The sequence below is a fragment of the Musa acuminata genome, chromosome BXJ2-8 (assembly GCF_036884655.1).
Source record: "Musa acuminata AAA Group cultivar baxijiao chromosome BXJ2-8, Cavendish_Baxijiao_AAA, whole genome shotgun sequence".
Taxonomy (NCBI): Eukaryota; Viridiplantae; Streptophyta; class Magnoliopsida; order Zingiberales; family Musaceae; genus Musa; species Musa acuminata.
In genome coordinates, this window is record NC_088345.1 from 13,166,875 (window position 1) to 13,187,822 (window position 20,948).

The following is a 20,948-nucleotide window of genomic DNA, read 5'->3' on the forward strand; positions in this document are numbered from 1 at the left end:
AGACGCGTGTTGGGCTACCGAGACACAGTAGTCTCTTCCTCGGCTGGTTCTACTAGCGGCAGTGAAGGCATCCCAACGCCTCTTTTGATGCTAATCGTTTGGAGTGGTTCGTAAGCGAAACGACGAGCACGTGATGAGTTTTCTGAAGCTTGTGGTAGATGATATCTATTATTTCGAGATTGGAGTTTAATAGCTATGCTTTTAAAAAGGGAGCAACATTAACTTTGAAGTGACTTACTTGTGAGTGGTCCCTTTTTCTTTCGCGAAAACTGTGAAGTGACTTGCATTTTGATTCAACTTCTTTGAACTCGCAAACCAAAGCGATAGCCCGTTTCTTTCCGCACGAATCAAATTTGGAGTAGAGACAATATATAAACACGTAGAGAACATCGGAGCATCCCTTGAAAAGTCATCCACTATAACACTCGCTTGGACAAAATCACCATGCAAAACATAAGATAAATCTTTTATGTTTCTATTGAGGCATTTTACTTGGGGTTGTATACACGAGTATTTTTCACACTATGGAGCACTGTATAAGGTAGTATTTATAGTCAAACCAACAGCGATCAAATTTATTTTTATTGTTTGTAGTAGTATCGTCAAGTTATAGAAGCTAAAAATTCAGCAGTTGTCAGATGGGAAGAAAAACCAGATCCAAATAAAAAAAAAAACAAGATTGGGACAAAAAGAGAGGTTGCCACCATAGAATTATGCCAGGGTTTTATGCCCCAGTGCTTGAGATGCAAAGAGGACATATTATTTGAACAGAAATCATAAGACAGGATCCATCATCGCCGACGCTCCCACATGGGCATTGTCAATTTGAACCTTCTTCATTCTTTTGCTGGTACTTCTTCTACCTCAGAGAAGTAATCGTGCCTGAAAATTTGATGTTGCATTTAGAGATATGAGTCTCCACATCTGGATCAAACTATGAGTACTTGTAGAATGAGCATGCATGTGATAGTATAAATATGCACCAGTGTCTTTGTAAAGAAGATCCACTTTAGTGATTTATAGTTGAAAAAGCTGTCAGTAATCAAATTCTGGCATACCGAATCTTGCGAGATAGTTGATAAATGCCTGTTCCAGCCATCGCAACATTCACGCTAAAGAGGTTCCAGTTTTTCTGTGATATCACAAACACCAGAGAAAAGGATCAGGCATCACTGTGGAGTGCAACATTTGCATTTCCAAGATACGAGGAAACAAAACTTGCAGACACTAATTGAAACTCCTATTTTACCATTGCAAAGTCACATTTCTATCACCTAAAGTTTAATTGGTTGATACAGTTTTAAGTGTTACTTATATGGGTTAACCCAGGATTTTGTATCTATCAACAGAAACTAGCATTTATGTTTAGCTAACAAGAAATACTTTGCAGGGATACCATGAATATGCTTAACAAGGATGCCCAAAAACTTCAAAATATTGCTTTTGTATCGTAAGAAGTTCATAAAAACCTAAAGAATACACCACAACTGCCAGAAACAGTGACCTCATCAAATAGCCAAGGCAATTTTTTGGTTTATATACAGCTAACTAGCTATATGGTTGGTCAAGTATGCGTGGATGAAATCTGTCACATCAGAACATCATGTGCACTGTACATATATCGCACTATTTTAATATCCGACTAAAGAGAATATAACTCCCAGTACAAACAATGTTTTTATAAAGCAATCATAAACTCCTTGGCTAAGTCTCAACCTTTCTCAATCTCTCCATTTACCTCTTCCTGGTTAATTTGTACATAACTTTTAAATTTTGAGTTCAATGAGAAATATGACAATTGTCTTCTATATGCAACTATGAAGCATTAACATAGAGAAATATATAAAAATGATCAAGAAATTTAACATGATCTCTTATGAAGGACTTACAGGTGTAATAACTGTGCTGTAACGTGACCAGATGAGACCAGTGCAAGCAACAGCTGCAGACAAAAAACAATGATGAGTCTCATATGTCAAGTTGTCAACAGACAATGGGCAAAATGTTGAAACAAATATTATCAATAAAAATTGACAACCGTAGGAACATACCAACTTGCTGAGGATAAGAAATCTTTTCAGGTGGCTTAGCGAAGTCTGCAACATTTGCGATACTAATTCCCCACTTAAATGTTGGGGCCCAAAAATGGACTGCAGTTAAGGAACATGTTATTCTTCATTAGAAATAAACAATTAAGTACATGAAGCAAGCAAGCGTGGTTCATATGAAAAAGATGGGTCAATTGGTTATGAAACTTCACATGAATTTTTCTGTTGATTTTTCAAGAAGCTTATCTACCAAGATCAATATACACACAATATACAAGAGTCAAGTATTGTTCATCTCAGGCCATCGGTTAACACAAATGAGTTTATTACAAACTCAAGTCATGACAGCAAAAGAAAGGAAGAAAAAGAAACAAACTGGTTTTAGGGCCCGCTGGGTGATTCCATAGAGCTTGAATCTTTGATGCTGCCATCTTAAGCTTTTATCATATAGTTTTTGACTACTAGGCTTCTTCTCCAACCTGAAAGGGTAAAAGCATAAAAGGATAAAGCTCAATGTCAACTCTACCAAGAATAAACAGCATAACTAAAATTATATATCAAGAAACTGTCATGGTTTGGGTCCAGTTGGGCCTCCAAGTTTGGCCAGACTGATGTGTTGAGGAGGCAGGGGACAAACTCTGTAAGATTACAACCAACATAAAACTTGCAGAAACAATTTTACTTTCTATCAGTAAACCTAGCACCCTTTCAAGGTCGCTAGTGGGATGAGACAAACTGAATTTCTTTCTTTAATAACAAGAAGATTAGTGAATACATAACATGCAGTTTCCTGTTTCTCTCTCAAATGGCACATGGCTGTGCCTGTGCAATTCAGGTCATCAAAATTCCTGTTTTTCCCAATTGATCTGTCAGCTCAGTCCTAACCTAGGTATTAGCTCCCATATTCTTTTTTGATTTTATATCAGCAGTTAAAATTCTATGTTTGTAGTGGCAACAACTTGAATCAATTAGACAAGATACACAAAAGACTTGGAACCTTGGCACAAAAGTCTTCATGAACTGTTAGATCCTGGAAGCCTTGCAAAATTTCAAGCAACTAATTTTGGGAAGATAAAAATGCATATTTGGTAATATCTCGTGCCTACTGCTGCTATTCATCAGGGCCTACTGCTACTATTCATCAGGCAGCCACAATGCTGCTAAGTCATATCAACAGTTTGGAATACTTGCTGTTAAGTTCACAATATGTTATAATCAAGGAGTACATATGATTTTTTATGCCAATATTGTATTGGCATGAGGCCGTAAGTGTTGCCAAAGGCACTAGGTGCTAAGACATTCCAAAACGCCTAAGGTGCCGACATTCCAAAACGCTCAAGGCGTCAGGCGCATGGAGAATAGGGTTTCAGGGGCCGGAGAAGTTCGCTCACACAAGGGGGACAATCGAATGAGGGGGACAATGAAGCATAACTGACCTAGTTAATAGTTGTACTATTATTGGAAAGTGAACATTTTGGTATACATCAAAGAATGAAACTTAAGTATATGCAACTAATGAAAAATATATGACACGTTGCAAAAAATGTTTTTAACTCAAATAATTAATATATACAAGTTTGTATGGAAGAATATTAACTCAAATCAAGCACCTTGTAAGAGAATATACTACACTTGCAGATTTATTTCTATATCATATATTAATGTATATTCATATATAGGAACATAATGATTGCATATGTGCACACATATGGTTTAGCCTTGCACAATGGCAATTCAGAAGTTGTTTATCACCTAACCAAATGCCCATAACCAGTTATGTCTGGAAATGTCATAAACATGAGCAATTCAAACGTGCACAACAGGTATAGTTCGGCTAAGTGCAAAGCCCAACGGAATGAGTGATTTGATATCACATGCATGTATAAACTACTAGCCATCTCAATTATGCGGAACAATTGTAATGTTGTCACAGATACAAGCTAGCTCTCACAATCTTCTGAATTAATCATGGGTTATATAAGCTATCATGTGTTGGCTTATTCCCTACACATCATATCTAGTAACCAAAACTTCTAATAGTCAGTATCTTAACCTCAAAATTTTCCTTACAGAATAATTAAGGATTATAAGTTATAACCATTCTCCAATCAGTTAATCAACACATCAGCTTGGCACACACTGAATAAATTTCTACATGAAAATTGATGCAATGGTGGTACTTATCAGATACTAGTAAAAGAGGAATCTTGTGACACAATAGTTAAACCCTAGATGAGTTTAACTTATGCTTAAGTACTTCGGATCAACAGTTCAGGCTCATCAATTTGGGTGTTGGTTTGTCCATAAGATTGGGTCTTTAAAAATTGGTACCAGAGCGGTCCTAATACCAAGCATAATGAGAGGGCTCGAGTAATAATGAGGTATCCATGGCATGTAGAGCCAAGCTAAGCCTCACATGTTACTTTGAGTTATGAGTTAGGCCTTAGGATTTGACGAGAATGTCAAGCCCTAAGTGTAGAGGTTACACACATGAGTTAGTCCCGAGAGTAACAATTAAATGTAGAGATTATTCCATGCGAGTTAAAACTAAGAGTATCACTAACTTAGTCTTATGGCCACGTGATTTTCTGCTCAATAAGTTAATGAAGTCAAGTTTATCATTGGGATGGAATATGACAGATAGTATTAGAGAGAACCTAGAACTAGGCATGATCAGGGCTCAAGTGAAAAAAGAATTAGCCATGGATAAAATTGGTGGCACATTACGACATGAGACCACTATTAGGTTGAGTCTTGTATGTCCTCACCTATACATGATTTTAAACTATGGATTGGATCTTGTGCTTCAACGATGATGTCAAGTCTCAAATGAGGAAGATCATGATATCCCAGTTTCATCCAACACTAGAAATGGAAGGAGAATTAGGTTGGTTCATAAAACTAGAAGATTCTACTATCAATAACTTGGGCTTAATGGTCTAGTGGTTCAAGTTTATCCAATTAATGAGTTGATTCTCCCATTGGATTGCATTGTGATAATTAGTATCAAAGCGGATAGTAACAAGAATGTTGAGAGGGCCTAAGTAGGAAAAAAAACTATCCACAAAAGTAGAACACATCACAATCTGAAAACATTACATGGCGAGCCTCACGGTTGGGCCATGTACTATGATGAAATGTCAAGCCTTAAGTGGGAGATATTGTAATTCCACAAGATAACTAAGTTGATTGATAGGGATGGATAAGACTATTACCATTAGTTTGTACTCAAGCATTCTAGATCACATGGTTTCAGACTTATCAAGTTAATGAATTAATTCTTCCATTGCGGGGTTCAAATCCTGACAAGGCTAACATCTTACCAATTTGGAGTTCTAGAATTTCTTCCAAAGGAGACCCTAGAAAACCTTACATCTTAGTAAATATATTGAAAAAAATCCAACCAACTGGTAGAATATATATGCATATATCAGGAACCTTGTTGGTTGTTATGTGGTCCTATTTGCAAGCTTAAGCACTAAGGGAGCTTAGCAACTTCTTTTCTTCTTGACATAAAGGAGCAGGTATAACCATAATATCCAGCTGGAGTAAGCTCTCGAACTAATGATGACAACAAAGTTTGCTCATCAGGGACACCCACTTCAAAAGTCAAATCACAAGATTGAAATGCCACAGAGAACATCAAACCCATGCCAAAATCACTTTAAAAAATCTTGTGATTTACATGTAGGATTATTGCGAAAGTCATTATTATATTTGTAGAGATCGTTTTCCCCCTCGTAAAACTACTTCCCAAAACAGTATGAAACTTGGCGAGTCTTAATTTTCGAACAACAATCAGGGACTACCGGAGACAAAAAATATCTACGAAGCAACACGCTGTTGTTGTTTCCTTCTATGTGTTACTTTCTTCTAACCTGCTTTGCGCAGTTATCAGATAGATTCATCCAAAGGCTACAGATCTCCGTGGATATAAAAGAATGGCAAAGGTGAAAGATTCCGAAACCAATCCTCAGTGAGACAGGAAAAGAGATGACACAAAAACAAGACGACCAACATTAATCCTCAGTGAGACAGCTGAAGAACAAAAAGGGCTCATGGGTAGTATGCTTATTGCATCTAAAAACAGAATCGTCATGAAATTGGGGTATAATTAGGGTCGACAAAGATTGAATTCGGCTTAAGAGAATCCGAAGCACGTTCGATTGGATTAGAAAGATGAAGGAGATGAGGGCAAAGACCTGACCTCTTCCGACTTGCTCGGGAGACGACGACGCCGCGAGCGAGACCAAGGGGCGTTGAATGACTACTGGGTTTCTTGGAAGCCTTAGAAGCGATCGGAGTCTCCGCTATGATGGAAAGCACGTGACCGTCTCGTTATTTAATGGGAACCGATATAATGGCTGTTATAATGTTCTCGTCTCTAATGGTGGGAACCGATATAACGGATGTTATAATGTTTGTGATAATTTCTTTTTGCGTTTTAGCGTCTGTAAATCTTATTTTTTCTGTATTACCTCCTCGAATTTCGAACGAGAAGATGGTCGGCGCTCTCGTCGCGCCCGGAATGGCATCAGCTCCATTCGTTTTCGTCGCACCGGCGCTAACATCTTCCGACTTGCTCCTCCACAGCCGCGCCGCCACCTCCTCCTCGAATCCTTCACGGTGGTCGAGAAAGGGCCGCAGGCACCTCCCCCTCCGCCCTCTGGACGGGCATCGACCTCGGCGACCGTTTCCTCGGGGGAGGTCGAAAACAACTTCCGCGGGGACGTCCTGTAAATACCTACACGCTGCACCGCATCCTGATTCCCAGCATCTCCTCTCAGATGAGCTGCCATCCCGTCCCCCTTTAGCAGCCGTCCATCTCGACTGAGGACTCCAAAAAGCCGCTCAAAAGGGTCATTCGAGAAAGATGCCATCTTTCCCTTCGATGATCGGTGTCATCGAATTCCCTTCTTGAATCATAAAGATGCCATCTTGAGGTGATCCCTGTGCACTTCATCTATAGCTTTATCCCCACAGATTGCCTTTAGTAGGTGGTTGGTTGGAGTCTAGTTTATGGCAACGGAGGAAGAAGAATCGAGTGCCTGTGGGAGACTGTGGGTGGGACGTGGAGTAGAGCTTATCACTATGATTTATTGCGATGTACATGCTGCGGACCATTTTCCAAAAACTTCATGTGGAACAACCCAATCAAGTTAAGGCAGAGCTGTGGACTGCATCGACAGATGGGTTTAAAGAAATGATTCTGTGCATAATTCGTCCCTTTTCCTTGTTAAATACAACTTGCAGGATTCCTTAAAGGAAGGTAACTGGATGCCTTGTTTGGTGATGGTTTGCTCTTCGGCATCTAATAACCCTGATGGTGTTGTTTATGCAACAGGTTAGGTCTTGGCATACATTTGTATACCGATCCATTACATCTTTTCACTAGCGAGAACCTACATAATCATATTCTTTCCAGAAGTGTTTTGGAAATACTTGTATCCTTGCTTACTACCTGGATTATTTAATGAACAGCATGCACCCTTTGTAGAATGTAACTCTGTCATTGTTGACATTTATATTTTTAGCAACATGGTTCTTGAGCGACAGCTGAAATATCAATGCTTCTGATGTCTTTTTTTTTTTTTTTAATTTTTAGAGAGAATTTCTAGATTTCAGGTCGTGCTCTACCTGCTATAGTTGCCACATCTCATGAAATTTTCTTATTTTATTGTATAAGGCCTATTTGAATAAATCCTACTGTAGCAAATATTACAGTTTTGGTATTATCATTAAATTAGAAACTGTCATCTTGATCCTTGGTAAATATTTGAGCTGCTATGCTAGTCATATATGCCCAACAAGTCAATCACGTGAATGATGGCACGTATGACTTGACATGCAGTCTTTTTGCTTATTATATTTGATATTTTATCACTTTATATTGACTATTGCATATATATATATATATATATATATATATATATTGTGATGTTCTTGGATATGTGTAATGGGAATCGGATCGTGATAAAATTATGATAATGAGATCAATTCGCATTTAAACACAGATCCTAAATAATCCTGGTCCTAGGTTACTCGAGAGAGACATCGAGATAACCGGATAGACTGGTGTGTTGTATACCCGTCCATATGATGTATGGAGTTGGTCTCATAGTTGCTTATGTGGGGACACTAGGGATATAATACAGTTGCTCATTGGGGAATGAGTTCACTGATTGATCCGCTTACGGAATGCTGGATGATTGATGATGCCTTATTGTCAGACAACGATTCTGTAGTCCTAGTGGTGTACCTGGTCCTTAGAGTTGAGACACCAAGGATGTCCTGTATGAGTGCTCCACTCTTTGATACCAGACTTATAGGTTTGGATGTCCCAGATCTAGTACAACCGGTCTTCGGGAGTGGTAGTCAACCTTACGAGAGCTATTGAGTGTCGATAGAGGATCATCCACTCTCGGTGTCATGAGAGGAATGTCCCATGTATTTTTGCTTAGACAAATCCCTAGCCAGGGTCATTCGGATTGAGAGAGAAAGAGTTCTTCGGGAAAATTCGATTAGAGCAAGACTCGAGTAGAAACCGTATGAGTCTGACAGCACTATGCCCGGTATACGGTCTCTGGGATATTAGATGGATGAGAGACTATAGGTACATGGTAACTGAGGACAGACGAGTCCAATGGATTGGATTCTCCTGTATCGCCTAGGGACTGCGGTGTAGTGGCCTAGTACGTCCGCAGTCGATGAGTCGGGTAAATTATTATGAAGATAATAATTCACTGAGCCAGAAGGAGTTCTGACAGGTATGACTCACGGTCAGCTCGATATTGGACCTAAAGGGTCACACACATATGGTAGGCGTTGCGATGAGTAGAGGTTCGGATATGAGATCTCCACCGGAGCCCCTATCTTATTGGATATCCAATAAGCCCATGAATTATTGGATCCTATGGATGAGATCCAATAAGAACTAATGAGAGATTATTGGATAGAGATCCACTAATCTAAGATGCTTAGGTAATTGGATGGAGATCCAATACCAAATAGGGTTGGATCCATTATGGTTAAGTTGATAGAGGACCTGTATAAATAGAAGGGATTCAATAGTTCATAGGCTAGAGCTTTTGCTTACCTCTCCTATTCTCCTCCCCCTCTCTACCTCAGAGTAAGCCTGGAGTTTTGAGGAGCGTCGTCGCAGCTCTGCTGTGTGGATCACCGCTAGAGAGGAGGGCGTTTGACCTCCTTCACCCTCTCCTAGAGATTTGCAAGGATTTAGGGATATACGATCTCCCTAGGTAACACAATCTTTACTATATGTAGTTTTTTATTTCGCGAATTTTGCGCACCAATCTTTGCACGACAACAAACATATCTTTGGGAATAGGGGATTTTGTTTTTGTTCTTCTGCTGCGCATGTGATGTCGCCCCCAAAGATTTCCCAACATGCTAGTCAATTCAATATGACTAATTGATGGATGCAAATCAAGATCTAGTAGTAGGAATTACTGTTAAAGAATGTCCACCCACGAAGCTTATTTTAAAATAAGGCCTCTGGACAACATTGTTGGAAGTTTTCTGATGCGGAAGGAGTTCACTCAAGACAGATTTAATGCAAAGAAAATGTAATCATTTTTAAAAATTATGAATTAAATCTTATATTTCTAATGGGTTGGCCCATTCCATGACAACATCACTTGAATTCTAGGCTTTTTTTTTGTTGTTTTTAACTTGGAAACATCAAGAGAATTGGTTTCAGAAAACGCCTTTTCGTTTTTTAATAGACTCAGATATTTGTTCGTCACCTTTTGCACTTGGAGGCTTCAAAAGATATGTACGAGACATCTTTGTTGACATTTAAAGACTTCTTAATATTATTATTTTTTTCATTTCTGTGTACAGTCAATATGATTCCTGCCATCTCTGGGATAAATATTCATAGATAGATAATCTGTATAATTTATATGAAGTGATGTTTAATTCTGGGGAATTTATTGGGAGTAACTCTATTGCATATTAAGCAGTATACAGGTCACTTGCGATACTGTAGACTTGACTGATGCTTGTACTAACTAACAAATATGGCTTTACATATTAGGTGTCATATTTAGTCTCTTTTTTTGTTGTAAAGCCATACACATATTCTTTGTTTCCAACATGATTTTTCAGATTTATTATGTCTATTGATTTTAAATTCGTTTTAGATGTTTCTAATAACTGATCACATGATGACATAGACGAGTAATGCACTTGTCGATAATTCACCGTTATTTGTTGTTTCAGCAGAGTGCTGAGGAGGTTTTCTAAATATTGTGTTTACAAAGTTAGATTCCTTCAATTTGTAATCTGTTTGCGGAAAGAATTTTTACTTTTAGAGTGCACACTCTAGTGGGATAAAGACTGATCTTATTACCACTCAAAGCATCTAGAAGCTCTCTAGGGTCCTTTTTATTTGCTTGAGGTTATCAATCACTCAGGGTGTCTGCACATGTTCAACATTATTTTTTCCAGTATCTCTGCATGTGTGATCACAAATTTTTAACTCACCCAAGCTTGGATTTATGGTGTTGACTATCGTCAAGCTACAAATTTTTTGATGCATTGGCTGAGTTAAGCATTGGTATTCCTTTCTTTCATAACTTGTCCTGTATCAGGTCTATCAGGTTTTCTTCATGGCATATGGTTGTCAACTTGAGCAGGTAGCAACCAAATAACTTTTTGGATGAACCTCAATTTGATGCTTCTTTTGGAGGCGATTTTTCTGGATTCTCTTCCTCTAGATGTTCATATTTTTCACCGATATGATCCTTCAGCTTACCTCACTGCAACCTGCACTTATTTGAGATATATAAGTTTGTTAGAGGATGGGCCTTGGTACCAGGGTCAGATTGCGCCTTTGCTATCTCGCCGATCAGGATTTGCATCATGGAAACGACATCTCTTTTGAAGGAATAATTCTGTTAGATTAACCCTTCCTAGATCACGCATTAGTGGGTGCCTTATGCACCGAACCAATTTTCTATACTTCCTTGCTTTTTACGAAGAATGTATGATATCCTTGCATTTGTACAAAAACAGAGGAACGAGTATCTCTTAGAGTTTTCTTGTAGAATCTGGACTTGCCTATGATCCTGAAAGATAAATATATTTAACAGATTACTTTTAGTTTTCTTTAAGTTCCTTAAAATACATTAACTCTGTTTAACTTCTGTGAAAGCGACTTGTGATGGTTGTATTTCATTTTGGAAACATCATTTTATCCATCAACAAGTTATTTCTTATGGCAGATCTAGGACTTATCTTCTACTTGGAGAAGGAAAAGAAAAGGATTGTTGAACTTAGCAACCGACCAGACCATCGAACGTGCTGATGTTTCGCCAAATGTATGTATACATTTTTCTACCACTTGATTATAACATACCTTTTTCGCTTTGATGTAGCTACAACAGCCCAACATTAGATCTCTGAAAATTGAAAAGCACTAATAACTGCACTGATATGTTGAACCAGAGCACAGTGTTTTCATTCATTTATTTGATGATGGAACAGAAAGCTTCTCTCACCATTCTTGTTTGATTAGTGTTCACCTGGTTTCTCTTGAAATACTTATTAGAGTAAGTATGATGGATCAGAATGCATTCACTCTATGCCAGTGCTTTTTTCTGATAAAAACAAGAATGCATGTGTCATTAGATAACAAAAACAGTGTTACTATCTCTGAGATCTGTATGACTTGGCCAATCTCTCAATTAACTTTGCTAGATTCACTGCTCTGTAAATTCTTTGAAGCCCACCACGTTTGGTCTCTTGTCCTCAGAAGCAGTTTACTCCTCTAAAAGAAACCCTTTCATAGGAGTTGAATTTGGTGTCAGTCCTTGGGTGTCCTTTGTTTGTGTGTGTGTGTGTGTGTGTGTGGAGGAATCCTGTTAATTGTGTAAAGTATCCAACCAATTTCTATCTGCTGTTAGAAATCTCACATCATGGGTTATTTCACATGTACTCTCCCATGAACTGCTGCTAAGTCCACCATAGCATGTTGGTCATCTTTTCCCATGCTTCACTGTGAGCCACATGAACTCCATTGTCACATGGAAAGCAGCAGCATCACACATCTCATGACTCATGCTCCCCCCATTTCATGGTTTCTAGTATTATTACTTGGTACTCCTCCATTATGGTCCTTTCGAGTGGGTCTACCCCATCCAACACTCAATTCAGTAGAGATCTTTTGTCCCCCCACAAAAGTAATAATGGTAAAGAATTAACAAGAATGACTGTCAGGCGTTTACAAATTAGAATCAGTGGAGTTGTTGCCATTTTTAACCTTAAAAGTATTTTGTTAGAGACCTTCCATTCTGGTGGCAACTGGGCCACCTGAGACCTCAAGTGCCATCAACATGTTAGCAGTCATTATTATTACTTAATTTCAACAGATGACATTTTACTATATGGTAATTGTTTGTTTGACTGCGAAACTTGGAGTCAGAACTGTCTCGGATTAACTCACCCAATGGGCTTCTGCATCAGAACTGCACTGTCAAACATCATTTAAATGTTAGGGACACAAAAAAAAGGAAAAACACTACTGCTTTTCTGTGAAATGATGCTTAATTGCAGGGCTTTATTTTTTACTTCTCTCACGGATACCGCTGCTGTTGGATGCTCCTCATGTAAGGCTCACAGCTCTTCAATGGTTGCGGTGATGGCATTACTTGAAGCACTAAAGCATGCTGAACCCCAGCAATGAAAGCACCTGTGGGTCCAAAGTGATTCACAATCTCTAATCCATCGTGTAAAAGGCTCTCAGGAAACCCATGATTTTTCTGTGCTGGCATTTCTGATATCAAGTTTTTGTTAAACACTCGGCAGATCTCATGTTTGTTCTCTATTCCTACCAGATGTTAATTGAAAAGCTCACCAGCTTGCTCTTTTTCATGCCGATGAAGACGTTAGAATATGTGGTCCTTTTATAATGGAATAAGATATATAATAGAATAACTAATTGGGTTCTGTTCAGATATTTTAGCCAATAGATTAAGTCCACTACGGAACGATTCCTGGGGAGATAATCTTGATGGGAGGAAATCTGGACAGGATCTCTAGGGGTTGAGAGAGGGTTAGAGCGTTGGCATTACGTACAGACGCACCTCTCCGTTGAGGGATTTTAGTTTCCCCAAAAACCCCTTTCTTCCAAAATCATCACTCTTAGTGTGGGTCCTGTGAAAGGATAGGAAGAGATGAGAAATGATCTACTCCTCCTTGCACTCCTTACAGACGGCGACGGTGCTTGCAACTTTGGATCGGTGGCTGGCTGTGTGCAGCAATCTTGGATTAAAGACGGTGTTTAGCATATCAACCGAGATCTCTAAATAGATGGCATCAAAAGGTACACATCGTAATTAGATCTATACATTTTTTATTTCAATCCTGGCATATAAGTTATTTTCGTATTTTAGATATAGCATAATTATAGACTTTATGCTAATAATTGGTACTAGAGCCCGGTTTTTGAAATCAAATGTATTAGATCTGTAAATTTATTTACGATGCATAAAATTATCTTCATCTTCCAAGAATTGCTAAGCAGCAATGGTCACCGTCGACCTCGCTGCGAATCTATGACTACGCCGGGTAGCGTACGCATCACAGAACCCGTCCCATATGTGGACATGTCCTATATGCGGACATCATAGAACACATCCCATATGCGGACATCACAGAACCTGTCCCATATGCGGGTATTACAGAATCCGTCCCATACGCGGAACCCGTCCATGCGACGACCGGCCGCACACGGCCAGAACCCGTCCATGCGACGGTCGGCCACACGCAGGCAGACAGCCCAAGTGGCGGTCGTGTGTGAGTAGGCCGTGCACAAGCGGTGGCCGCGCGCTGGCAGTAGCCACGCGCGAGCAGGAACCGCGGCAGCGGCAGCGGCCGCGCGTGAGCAATAGCAGCCCCGCGGCGGCAGCGCCGTGGAGGCAACGTCGTGGCGGCAGCGGCCACGCGCAGGCTAGAATTGCCGCTGGCAGCCGCGCACACGCGCAAAGCTCACCAGCTTACTCTTTTTTAGAAGAAACTTTGCTTTTGCTGATGAAGAATCGTGTAACTTTATTAAAAAATTTTAGAAAAATTTATTTTATATAAAAATTAATAACAATTATCAATTAATTGATATAAAAATTATAAGAGTCGTGATGAAAATTCTACCAACTTCTTTTGTATCAAGTGTACTTATTTATTATTTAAATATGATAAAAGTCACATTTTAGATTCTTAAGAAATATATTAATTCCTTCGAAGATTATTTTTAAATTATTTTTTCATTAATTATTTCAAAACTCTTAAACTCTTATAAATAGTAAATATTTTCAATCAATCAAGCATTTCATATTTCAATAAAAAGAATTATAACTTCTCTAAATATATATACATAGGTTAAGGTTCATTTTAGCCCACGTGATTTTGATCATAGATCACTTAAACCTTTATGATTTGCTCTTGTATAAAATAACCCATATATTTTTAAAAACATACTATATAAGCTACTCTCGTCAAGTTTGAGTTAATATATGTTAAAGTCTACTTACCTACATATTGACTCATAATAATTTATTAATATAATAATACATATAATTTAAATTTAAAAAAGAGTTAAAGTTTATTTTAACCCTTGTGGTTTTGCTCACGAACCACTTAAGCCCTTATAGTTTACTCATGTCTAAAACAATCCTTATATTTTCAAAAATATAACATATAAGCTTCTCTCTTCAAGTCTGAGTTAACAATACATATAATGTTGACTCACAATAAATTATTAATATAATAACATATATAATTTAAGTTTAAAAAAGTTAAAGTTTATTTTAACCCTTGTTGTTTTGATCATTAACTACTTAAGCTCTTATAATTTACTCATATTTAAAATAATCTTTATAATTTAAAAAATATAACATATAAGCCCCTCCCATCAAGTTTGAGTTAACAGACATTAGAATCTGCTTACCTGATATGTTGACTCACAATAAATTATTAATATAATAATATATATAATTTAAGTTTAATAAAGAGTTAAGGTTCATTTTAACCCTTATTGTTTTCATCATGAACCACTTAAACTTTTATAGTTTCTCGTATCTAAAATAATCTTTATATTTTAAAAAATTATAACATATAAACCCCTCCCATCAGTTAACAGACATTAGAGTTTGCTTACCTACCATGTTGACTTATAATAAACTATTAATATAATAACATATATAATTTAAGTTTAATAAAGAATTAAGGTTCATTTTAACCTTTATTGTTTTGGTCATGAACCACTTAAGCTCTTATAGTTTACTCGTGTTTAAAATAATCCTTAAATTTTAAAAAATATAACATATAAGCCCCTCACATGAAGTCTGAGTTAATAGATATTAAAGTTTGCTTACGTGGTATATTGACTCGTAATAAACTATTAATATAATGACACATGTAATTTAAGTAAAAAAAAAATTAAGAGAATCATCAATGGTAGGAGGAGACATTATTGTGGAAGCGATCACTAACAGCAGCATCAAGCCATTGCTACCTAGTGGGTGTCATACACACGTAGCCTCTCCCATATTGACAGAGCTCGAGAACTTCCGGTCCTACCTTAGGTAGATGTGTATCGACCAGTCTAACACTAAGTATATAGTAGTCTCTTGGTCCCTCTTCTTCCTCCTAGGAGTCTTCGTCCCTACTGCCTCCCACTTCATCCTCTCTTGCACCTCCACCCATCGCGCATATGATAGATATGGTGGTTCAACTCTCCATCACCTCTGCATCTGGTCTCTCCTGCTTTTACCTCTCTACCTTTGTCTATCGCTACGACTTCTATTGCTTCTTCTTCCTCGACAAGATGAACGTTAACTCATTTTTTGAACTTAAATTATATATATTATTATATTAATTATTTATTATGAGTAAGTATATTGTGTAAGTAGATCCTAACATTTGTTAACTTAGACTTGACAAGAGGTGCTACGTATTTGAAAATATATGAGTTATTTTAGACATGAATAAACTATAAAGACTTAAATGATCCATGATCAAAATCACGAGGGATAAAATGAACTTTAAATCTTTTTTAAAATTAAATTATATATATAATTATATTAATAATTTATCGTGATTCGTCAGGTAAGTAACTCTAACATTTGTGTGCAACGAGGTTCCGAGAGCTTTAATTTCCTCGCCAAGAGCATATCTACGGTTGTAGCTTTAAGCATGGAAAGCTTGTGGTACTGAGGGTTAGAAAGTCAATGAAGTAGCAAAGGAATAAACGATGCCTGCCACGGACAACTCATTTGGATCAGATCGATGGACCCATTTGTCACCTACAAGCACCAAGTCAATGAAGTAGCAATGGATCTATCGACACCTACCTTTGACAACTCATTTCAATCGACACAACCCACCTTCTCGTGACTGCAAGCACACCTAAAGATCATCAAAGGTTTCATCCTCTCTTTCCCTACTCCAATCTAACCAATGATCCATCGAACCTAAAGTATCTATCGATTTATGGTGCCATGGAGACACGGCGCACATGACTCCATCCAGCCACGTTGTCTTTGCGAGGGACGATCGTGAACGCTTGCTCGACCACCCTCGACATCATTGTCACCACTTACGTCGACCAACATCACCAGCATTGTCGTTCGATCACCAACATGATTCTTCGTACAATCGCTCCATTGTCATCCATCACACCTCTTCCATTTATCATCGTCACCGTCGGCATGCCATTGCCATCATCGACTTCCGCAGCACTAATCTCGCCGTGGGTTGCCTGCCGACATTACACGACGAGGGCTTAGCGATTGGTCCACCGTAGCCATTCTTCTCCTTTCCCGCATTCGTATTCAGATCGAGCATAATGTGCGATCGCACTGGTACGATGTGACGACAAAATTATTTATGGCTTCGATGTGATTTGGTTGGGAGGGGGTGCTCGTCATCACCTTGTGATCAACCGCAATGAACGATGCATGAGTGAGCGAATAGTAAGCATGGATCGACTTTGGTCGCTAAGAAAATTATGAACGGTTTACGAGAATGGCACATCATCATCATCATCATCATCATCATCATCCTTTTGAATGAGAAAGATTGATCGTTTATAAGCTGACACGCATCAGAACTCATCGAGGGACATATGTTCACCTCCCGACACTCAGATCTTCCATGCCGATGAAATAATTAATTCCTCGTGGGAAACTGAAAGCTCATCGGACATGAAAGTTCTTCGTTTTTTTGGGAGTGGGGGGGGGAAGGGGGTGTGCAACGAAATATCATCGGACATGAAAGTTGTAGATAATTCTAGATTTTATGTTGATTGATTGTATTATTAAAGTTCATTTTCGAGTTTGGAGGATCGGTGAGGAAGGAGCGGAGGGGAGGCGGTGACGGGAGTCGGGGGCGTTCCTACGAGAAGCACACTTGGATGCTTCCCGTTCTGACGCTGCGGCAAACCGGGCACGACTCGGCGGCAGTCGCGGCGTCACAGGCGTCGCAGAGGCATAGGTGGCGGCACGGGAGGAGCACCACCGAGGCTGCCCGACGCCGGCACGCGCGGCACGACCGCTCCGGCTCGACTCGGTCCGGATCGACGTAGGCCGACCCGGCTTCCTCGGCGGGTGGGGTCTCGTTGCACCCGCCCCCCATCCCCGAGGGGGGAGCCGCGGCAGCAGACGCGGCGTGTTGGAGTTGGGCGTGGAGGGATGCGGCGGTCGCCTGGTCCGCCATGGCTTTGGCTTGCCATGCCATCGACTCCGTTCGGAGGCAGGCGAGTCGATCCTCGAGCTCGGTGCTCCGCCGCTGCGCCCGCTGCACCTCCAGCTCCTTCTCCCGCAACCTCCGGGCGGCCGACTCCTCCGCCGCGGCTAATAAGGCCCGGTAGTGCTTTTGATGCTTCTCCGCCAACGACCGCCGCAGTTGCTCTCCCTTCCACAGAAGCAGAACAATCCAACTTTTACTCTCTTTTTGCCGTCGAGAACCAAAGAAAGAAGAGAGGACCTGGAGGGTACCTGGGCGTGGAGGTAATGTTCGATTTCGTCCTTGTGTCGGTTGATTCGAGCAGCGAATTCTTCAGCCGGAAGGGCGGAGAGGAGGGACGAGGAAACGGAAGAAGACGAAGAGAGAAGCGGATCGGATTGTTTCTGGCTCTGGTACCGATTTTGTCCTTCCAAGGCGAGACGAAGGCCGCCGGGGGTGAAGGGACGGGGGAGGCTTTGAAGCTCGGCGAGGCTCAAAAGAGTGGGAGGTGGAAGCGGAGCCGAAGCGGGCAGGGGTTCCAGGGCGAAAAGGTTGATGAGGTGACCCTGCTGCGGCGGCGACGCCACCGAGACGCCCGTGACTTCCCTTGCCCGCTTCATCGGGTTCCCATTCGCTGTTCAAGGAAACTGATCTTTATCTCGGACGACGAACGGAGCAAAGAATCAGCAACAAGAGCCACCTTTATCTCACCTCCATTGGCATTGGCGAAGTAAACCAGAGACTGATCGAGAAGCCCAGGGGCGGTTCCAGGGAATTCCATTTCCTTCTTCTCCGGCTCGCTTCTGCATGGATTCCACGGCCACAAATCACCAAAACCATCCATCAAGATGTCAACTCGACAAAGAAGCCAACAAGGAAATTGGCATCAAAATGCGAGCTTGACCCAAAGCGTACCTATTTAGTAGCAGAACGTTGGAGGGGTGTTGGGCTCGAACTGCCATGGCGATAGCAGAGGATAAAATGGGATAACATGTATATAGGGAGAGGTAGAAGAGGGCGAGAGTTGCGGAAGGAATGAAGCAAGCAAGCAAAGGAGGCGGATTCGCCAAAGAGCAGTGCGGAGGAGCGAGGCGGGGGGAGGAATAAAGCAGAAAGAAGCGGTGGAATCGAAGGCAAAGGCAAAGGCAAAGGAGAACTCGGTCCTCAGCCTCTCCTCTTCTTACTTGGTTGTTGTTCTGTGTCGCCCGCTGGTTCCAAACGCCACGCTTTCGATGCAGTTTAGGCAAAGCAAAGACAGGAGAGAGAGAGAGAGAGAGGAATCAGTCCAAAGAAGGCCTTCGCTGTTTTCACCGATTGGGTGGGTGTAAAAATCATAAAGAGAGAGAGAGAGAGAGAGAGAGAGAGAGAGAGAGAGAGAGAGAGGTGGGGGCTGCTGTTTTCACCGATTGCTCGCTGCTCACCGTAATCTTTCTTTTTTATTTTGGTGGAAAAAGCTGTCGTCGATTTTTAGACTTTCTTATGATTTAGTTTCTAAATCCAGATGATAATATGATAGTACATGTAAACGTGCATACCAATCCGCACTTGGGTTCTTCGATCTTATCGTATCTGAGTTGCACCGGTGAACCGATTTGGTTGGAGACCGATTCATCCGTGTTCCGAAAGGGGGATCGATTATCCCGTTGTTTCATTTTATCAACAACCTGAGAGTTTTCGTTTGAAATTAAATGCGTTAATAGAAATAGTATTTCTTCTATACCTCTTTTTTATTTGTTTTATTCATACATAACTTATTATTATTATCATAATTTAATCTCATTCATTAATAATATGTATTAATACTTTAAATGAGATTTGAAACAACTTTGTAAGCTGGTATTTTAAGGGTGTTAGACGACGACAAAATAGGGAGCATAGAATCACAGGAATGCGTGAATGGGCTGTTGGGATTCCATCAGCTACCGGGGACGCCATAATTTGCAGGCAGGGCAGGGCGGTCATCGTCATGGGGTGAGCCCGTCCATCCCATCCCATCTCATTGACGACGAGCCACGGGGTGGGTTTTGGCAATTATTGCCCGTGAACAAAGAAGATATTTCATACTATTTGGCACTGATGTCAAGTTTGATGTTGGGAGCACGTAACCCATCCATCCATCCATCATTTGCACGTAACTCACATTCCATCTTCTCTTATCTCATTGATCGGATCGGATCGGATATTCTAATGTGATAAAGAAATCACAGTGAAGACGACTCCTCGATGAAATCAAATCATCCAAATAGATAAGAAACATCTCTGACTACAGCTACAGCTACAGCTTATCGATTCCACGGAGATCAGAGAAGAGGGAGAGAGAGAGAGAAAACTTTTAACTGTGATCGATTTCAAAATGGTTGACATTTGCAGTTGGAAAGTCACAATATTTAGTCATTTAGGCTGTCGAATTCAACTGATGTCACATGATTGGGTGGGTGTATGCTTGCCCTCTCATGCAAGTAATTACCGAGTAACGTGCGACTTCAGATTAGATTCATCTCTTTCTCTGTCTCTTAAGCCTGCACTTGTTGCGTGAATGATTCGAGACTGACGTGCTGATAAAAGCAGAGACTCCTGATAAAAAAAAGTACGAGTTAATTTTGCCATCTGAGGCCATGCTTATCGATCCAGAGAAAGAGAAAGACAACCCAAACAAACACAAAAAGGGTCTGATAGATGGTGATATTGATCTCCGCCGACACACGGAAGCTTTTGTCGAAGCTAAGATGGAGGAGGTGCAGACGAAGAAGAGTTATCATCATGCGTGCACCGGTTGCCATGATCCAGATTCCTAGCATATAGTCACCGAGAACGAGATTTAAGGTCCATCAATCAAACTGATGTCTCGGGGATTAGTTATGGAAGACCTGGAAGCAATCACAGACAAACGAAAGGTGGTGGAAGAACATCGAGTATCTTGTTAGTGGATGAACCAAATCCTACTTAAGCACACTTTCTCATCCATTCCACCTCACCAATGCCAATGCCACCTAACAATTACTAACAAGTTGTTTCCTTTAGTCCTTCTCGGAAGTAAGAACGAACATTTAGTAATGAGGTGTCAGAGAGCCTTCTGTATCTCGCTCTCTCTCTCTCATCAATGCAACAGTCTCGGCTGCTGGCGTCCTCCATCTCGATGCTATCACGCCATCCTTG

General features: G+C 40.3%; 2 protein-coding genes and 1 long non-coding RNA gene across 3 annotated transcripts; 1 reads left to right on the forward strand and 2 right to left on the reverse strand.

The window, feature by feature from the left end:
* Nucleotides 1-565: 565 nt before the first annotated feature.
* Nucleotides 566-6,357, reverse strand: LOC135583689 (mitochondrial pyruvate carrier 4). The gene is made up of 6 exons (XM_065121104.1): nucleotides 6,256-6,357; nucleotides 2,425-2,527; nucleotides 2,052-2,150; nucleotides 1,890-1,942; nucleotides 1,059-1,132; nucleotides 566-882 (listed from the first exon to the last, which is right to left on the reverse strand). Exons 2-6 carry the CDS (start codon nucleotides 2,477-2,479, stop codon nucleotides 837-839), a joined length of 327 nt encoding a protein of 108 aa, XP_064977176.1. The 5' UTR covers nucleotides 2,480-2,527; nucleotides 6,256-6,357; the 3' UTR covers nucleotides 566-836.
* A 119-nt stretch (nucleotides 6,358-6,476) lies between these two features.
* On the forward strand, nucleotides 6,477-11,571 carry LOC135619258 (uncharacterized). Its single transcript, XR_010489357.1, has 2 exons — nucleotides 6,477-7,392; nucleotides 11,297-11,571. It is a non-coding gene; the product is annotated as an uncharacterized LOC135619258 (long non-coding RNA).
* Nucleotides 11,572-17,131: 5,560 nt separating this feature from the next.
* On the reverse strand, nucleotides 17,132-19,205 carry LOC135583687 (BOI-related E3 ubiquitin-protein ligase 1-like). Its single transcript, XM_065121105.1, has 4 exons — nucleotides 18,708-19,205; nucleotides 18,504-18,595; nucleotides 18,065-18,426; nucleotides 17,132-17,981 (listed from the first exon to the last, which is right to left on the reverse strand). The coding sequence occupies exons 1-4, from the start codon at nucleotides 18,752-18,754 to the stop codon at nucleotides 17,463-17,465; spliced, it is 1,020 nt and encodes a 339-aa protein (XP_064977177.1). The 5' UTR covers nucleotides 18,755-19,205; the 3' UTR covers nucleotides 17,132-17,462.
* Between the last annotated feature and the right edge of the window lie 1,743 nt (nucleotides 19,206-20,948).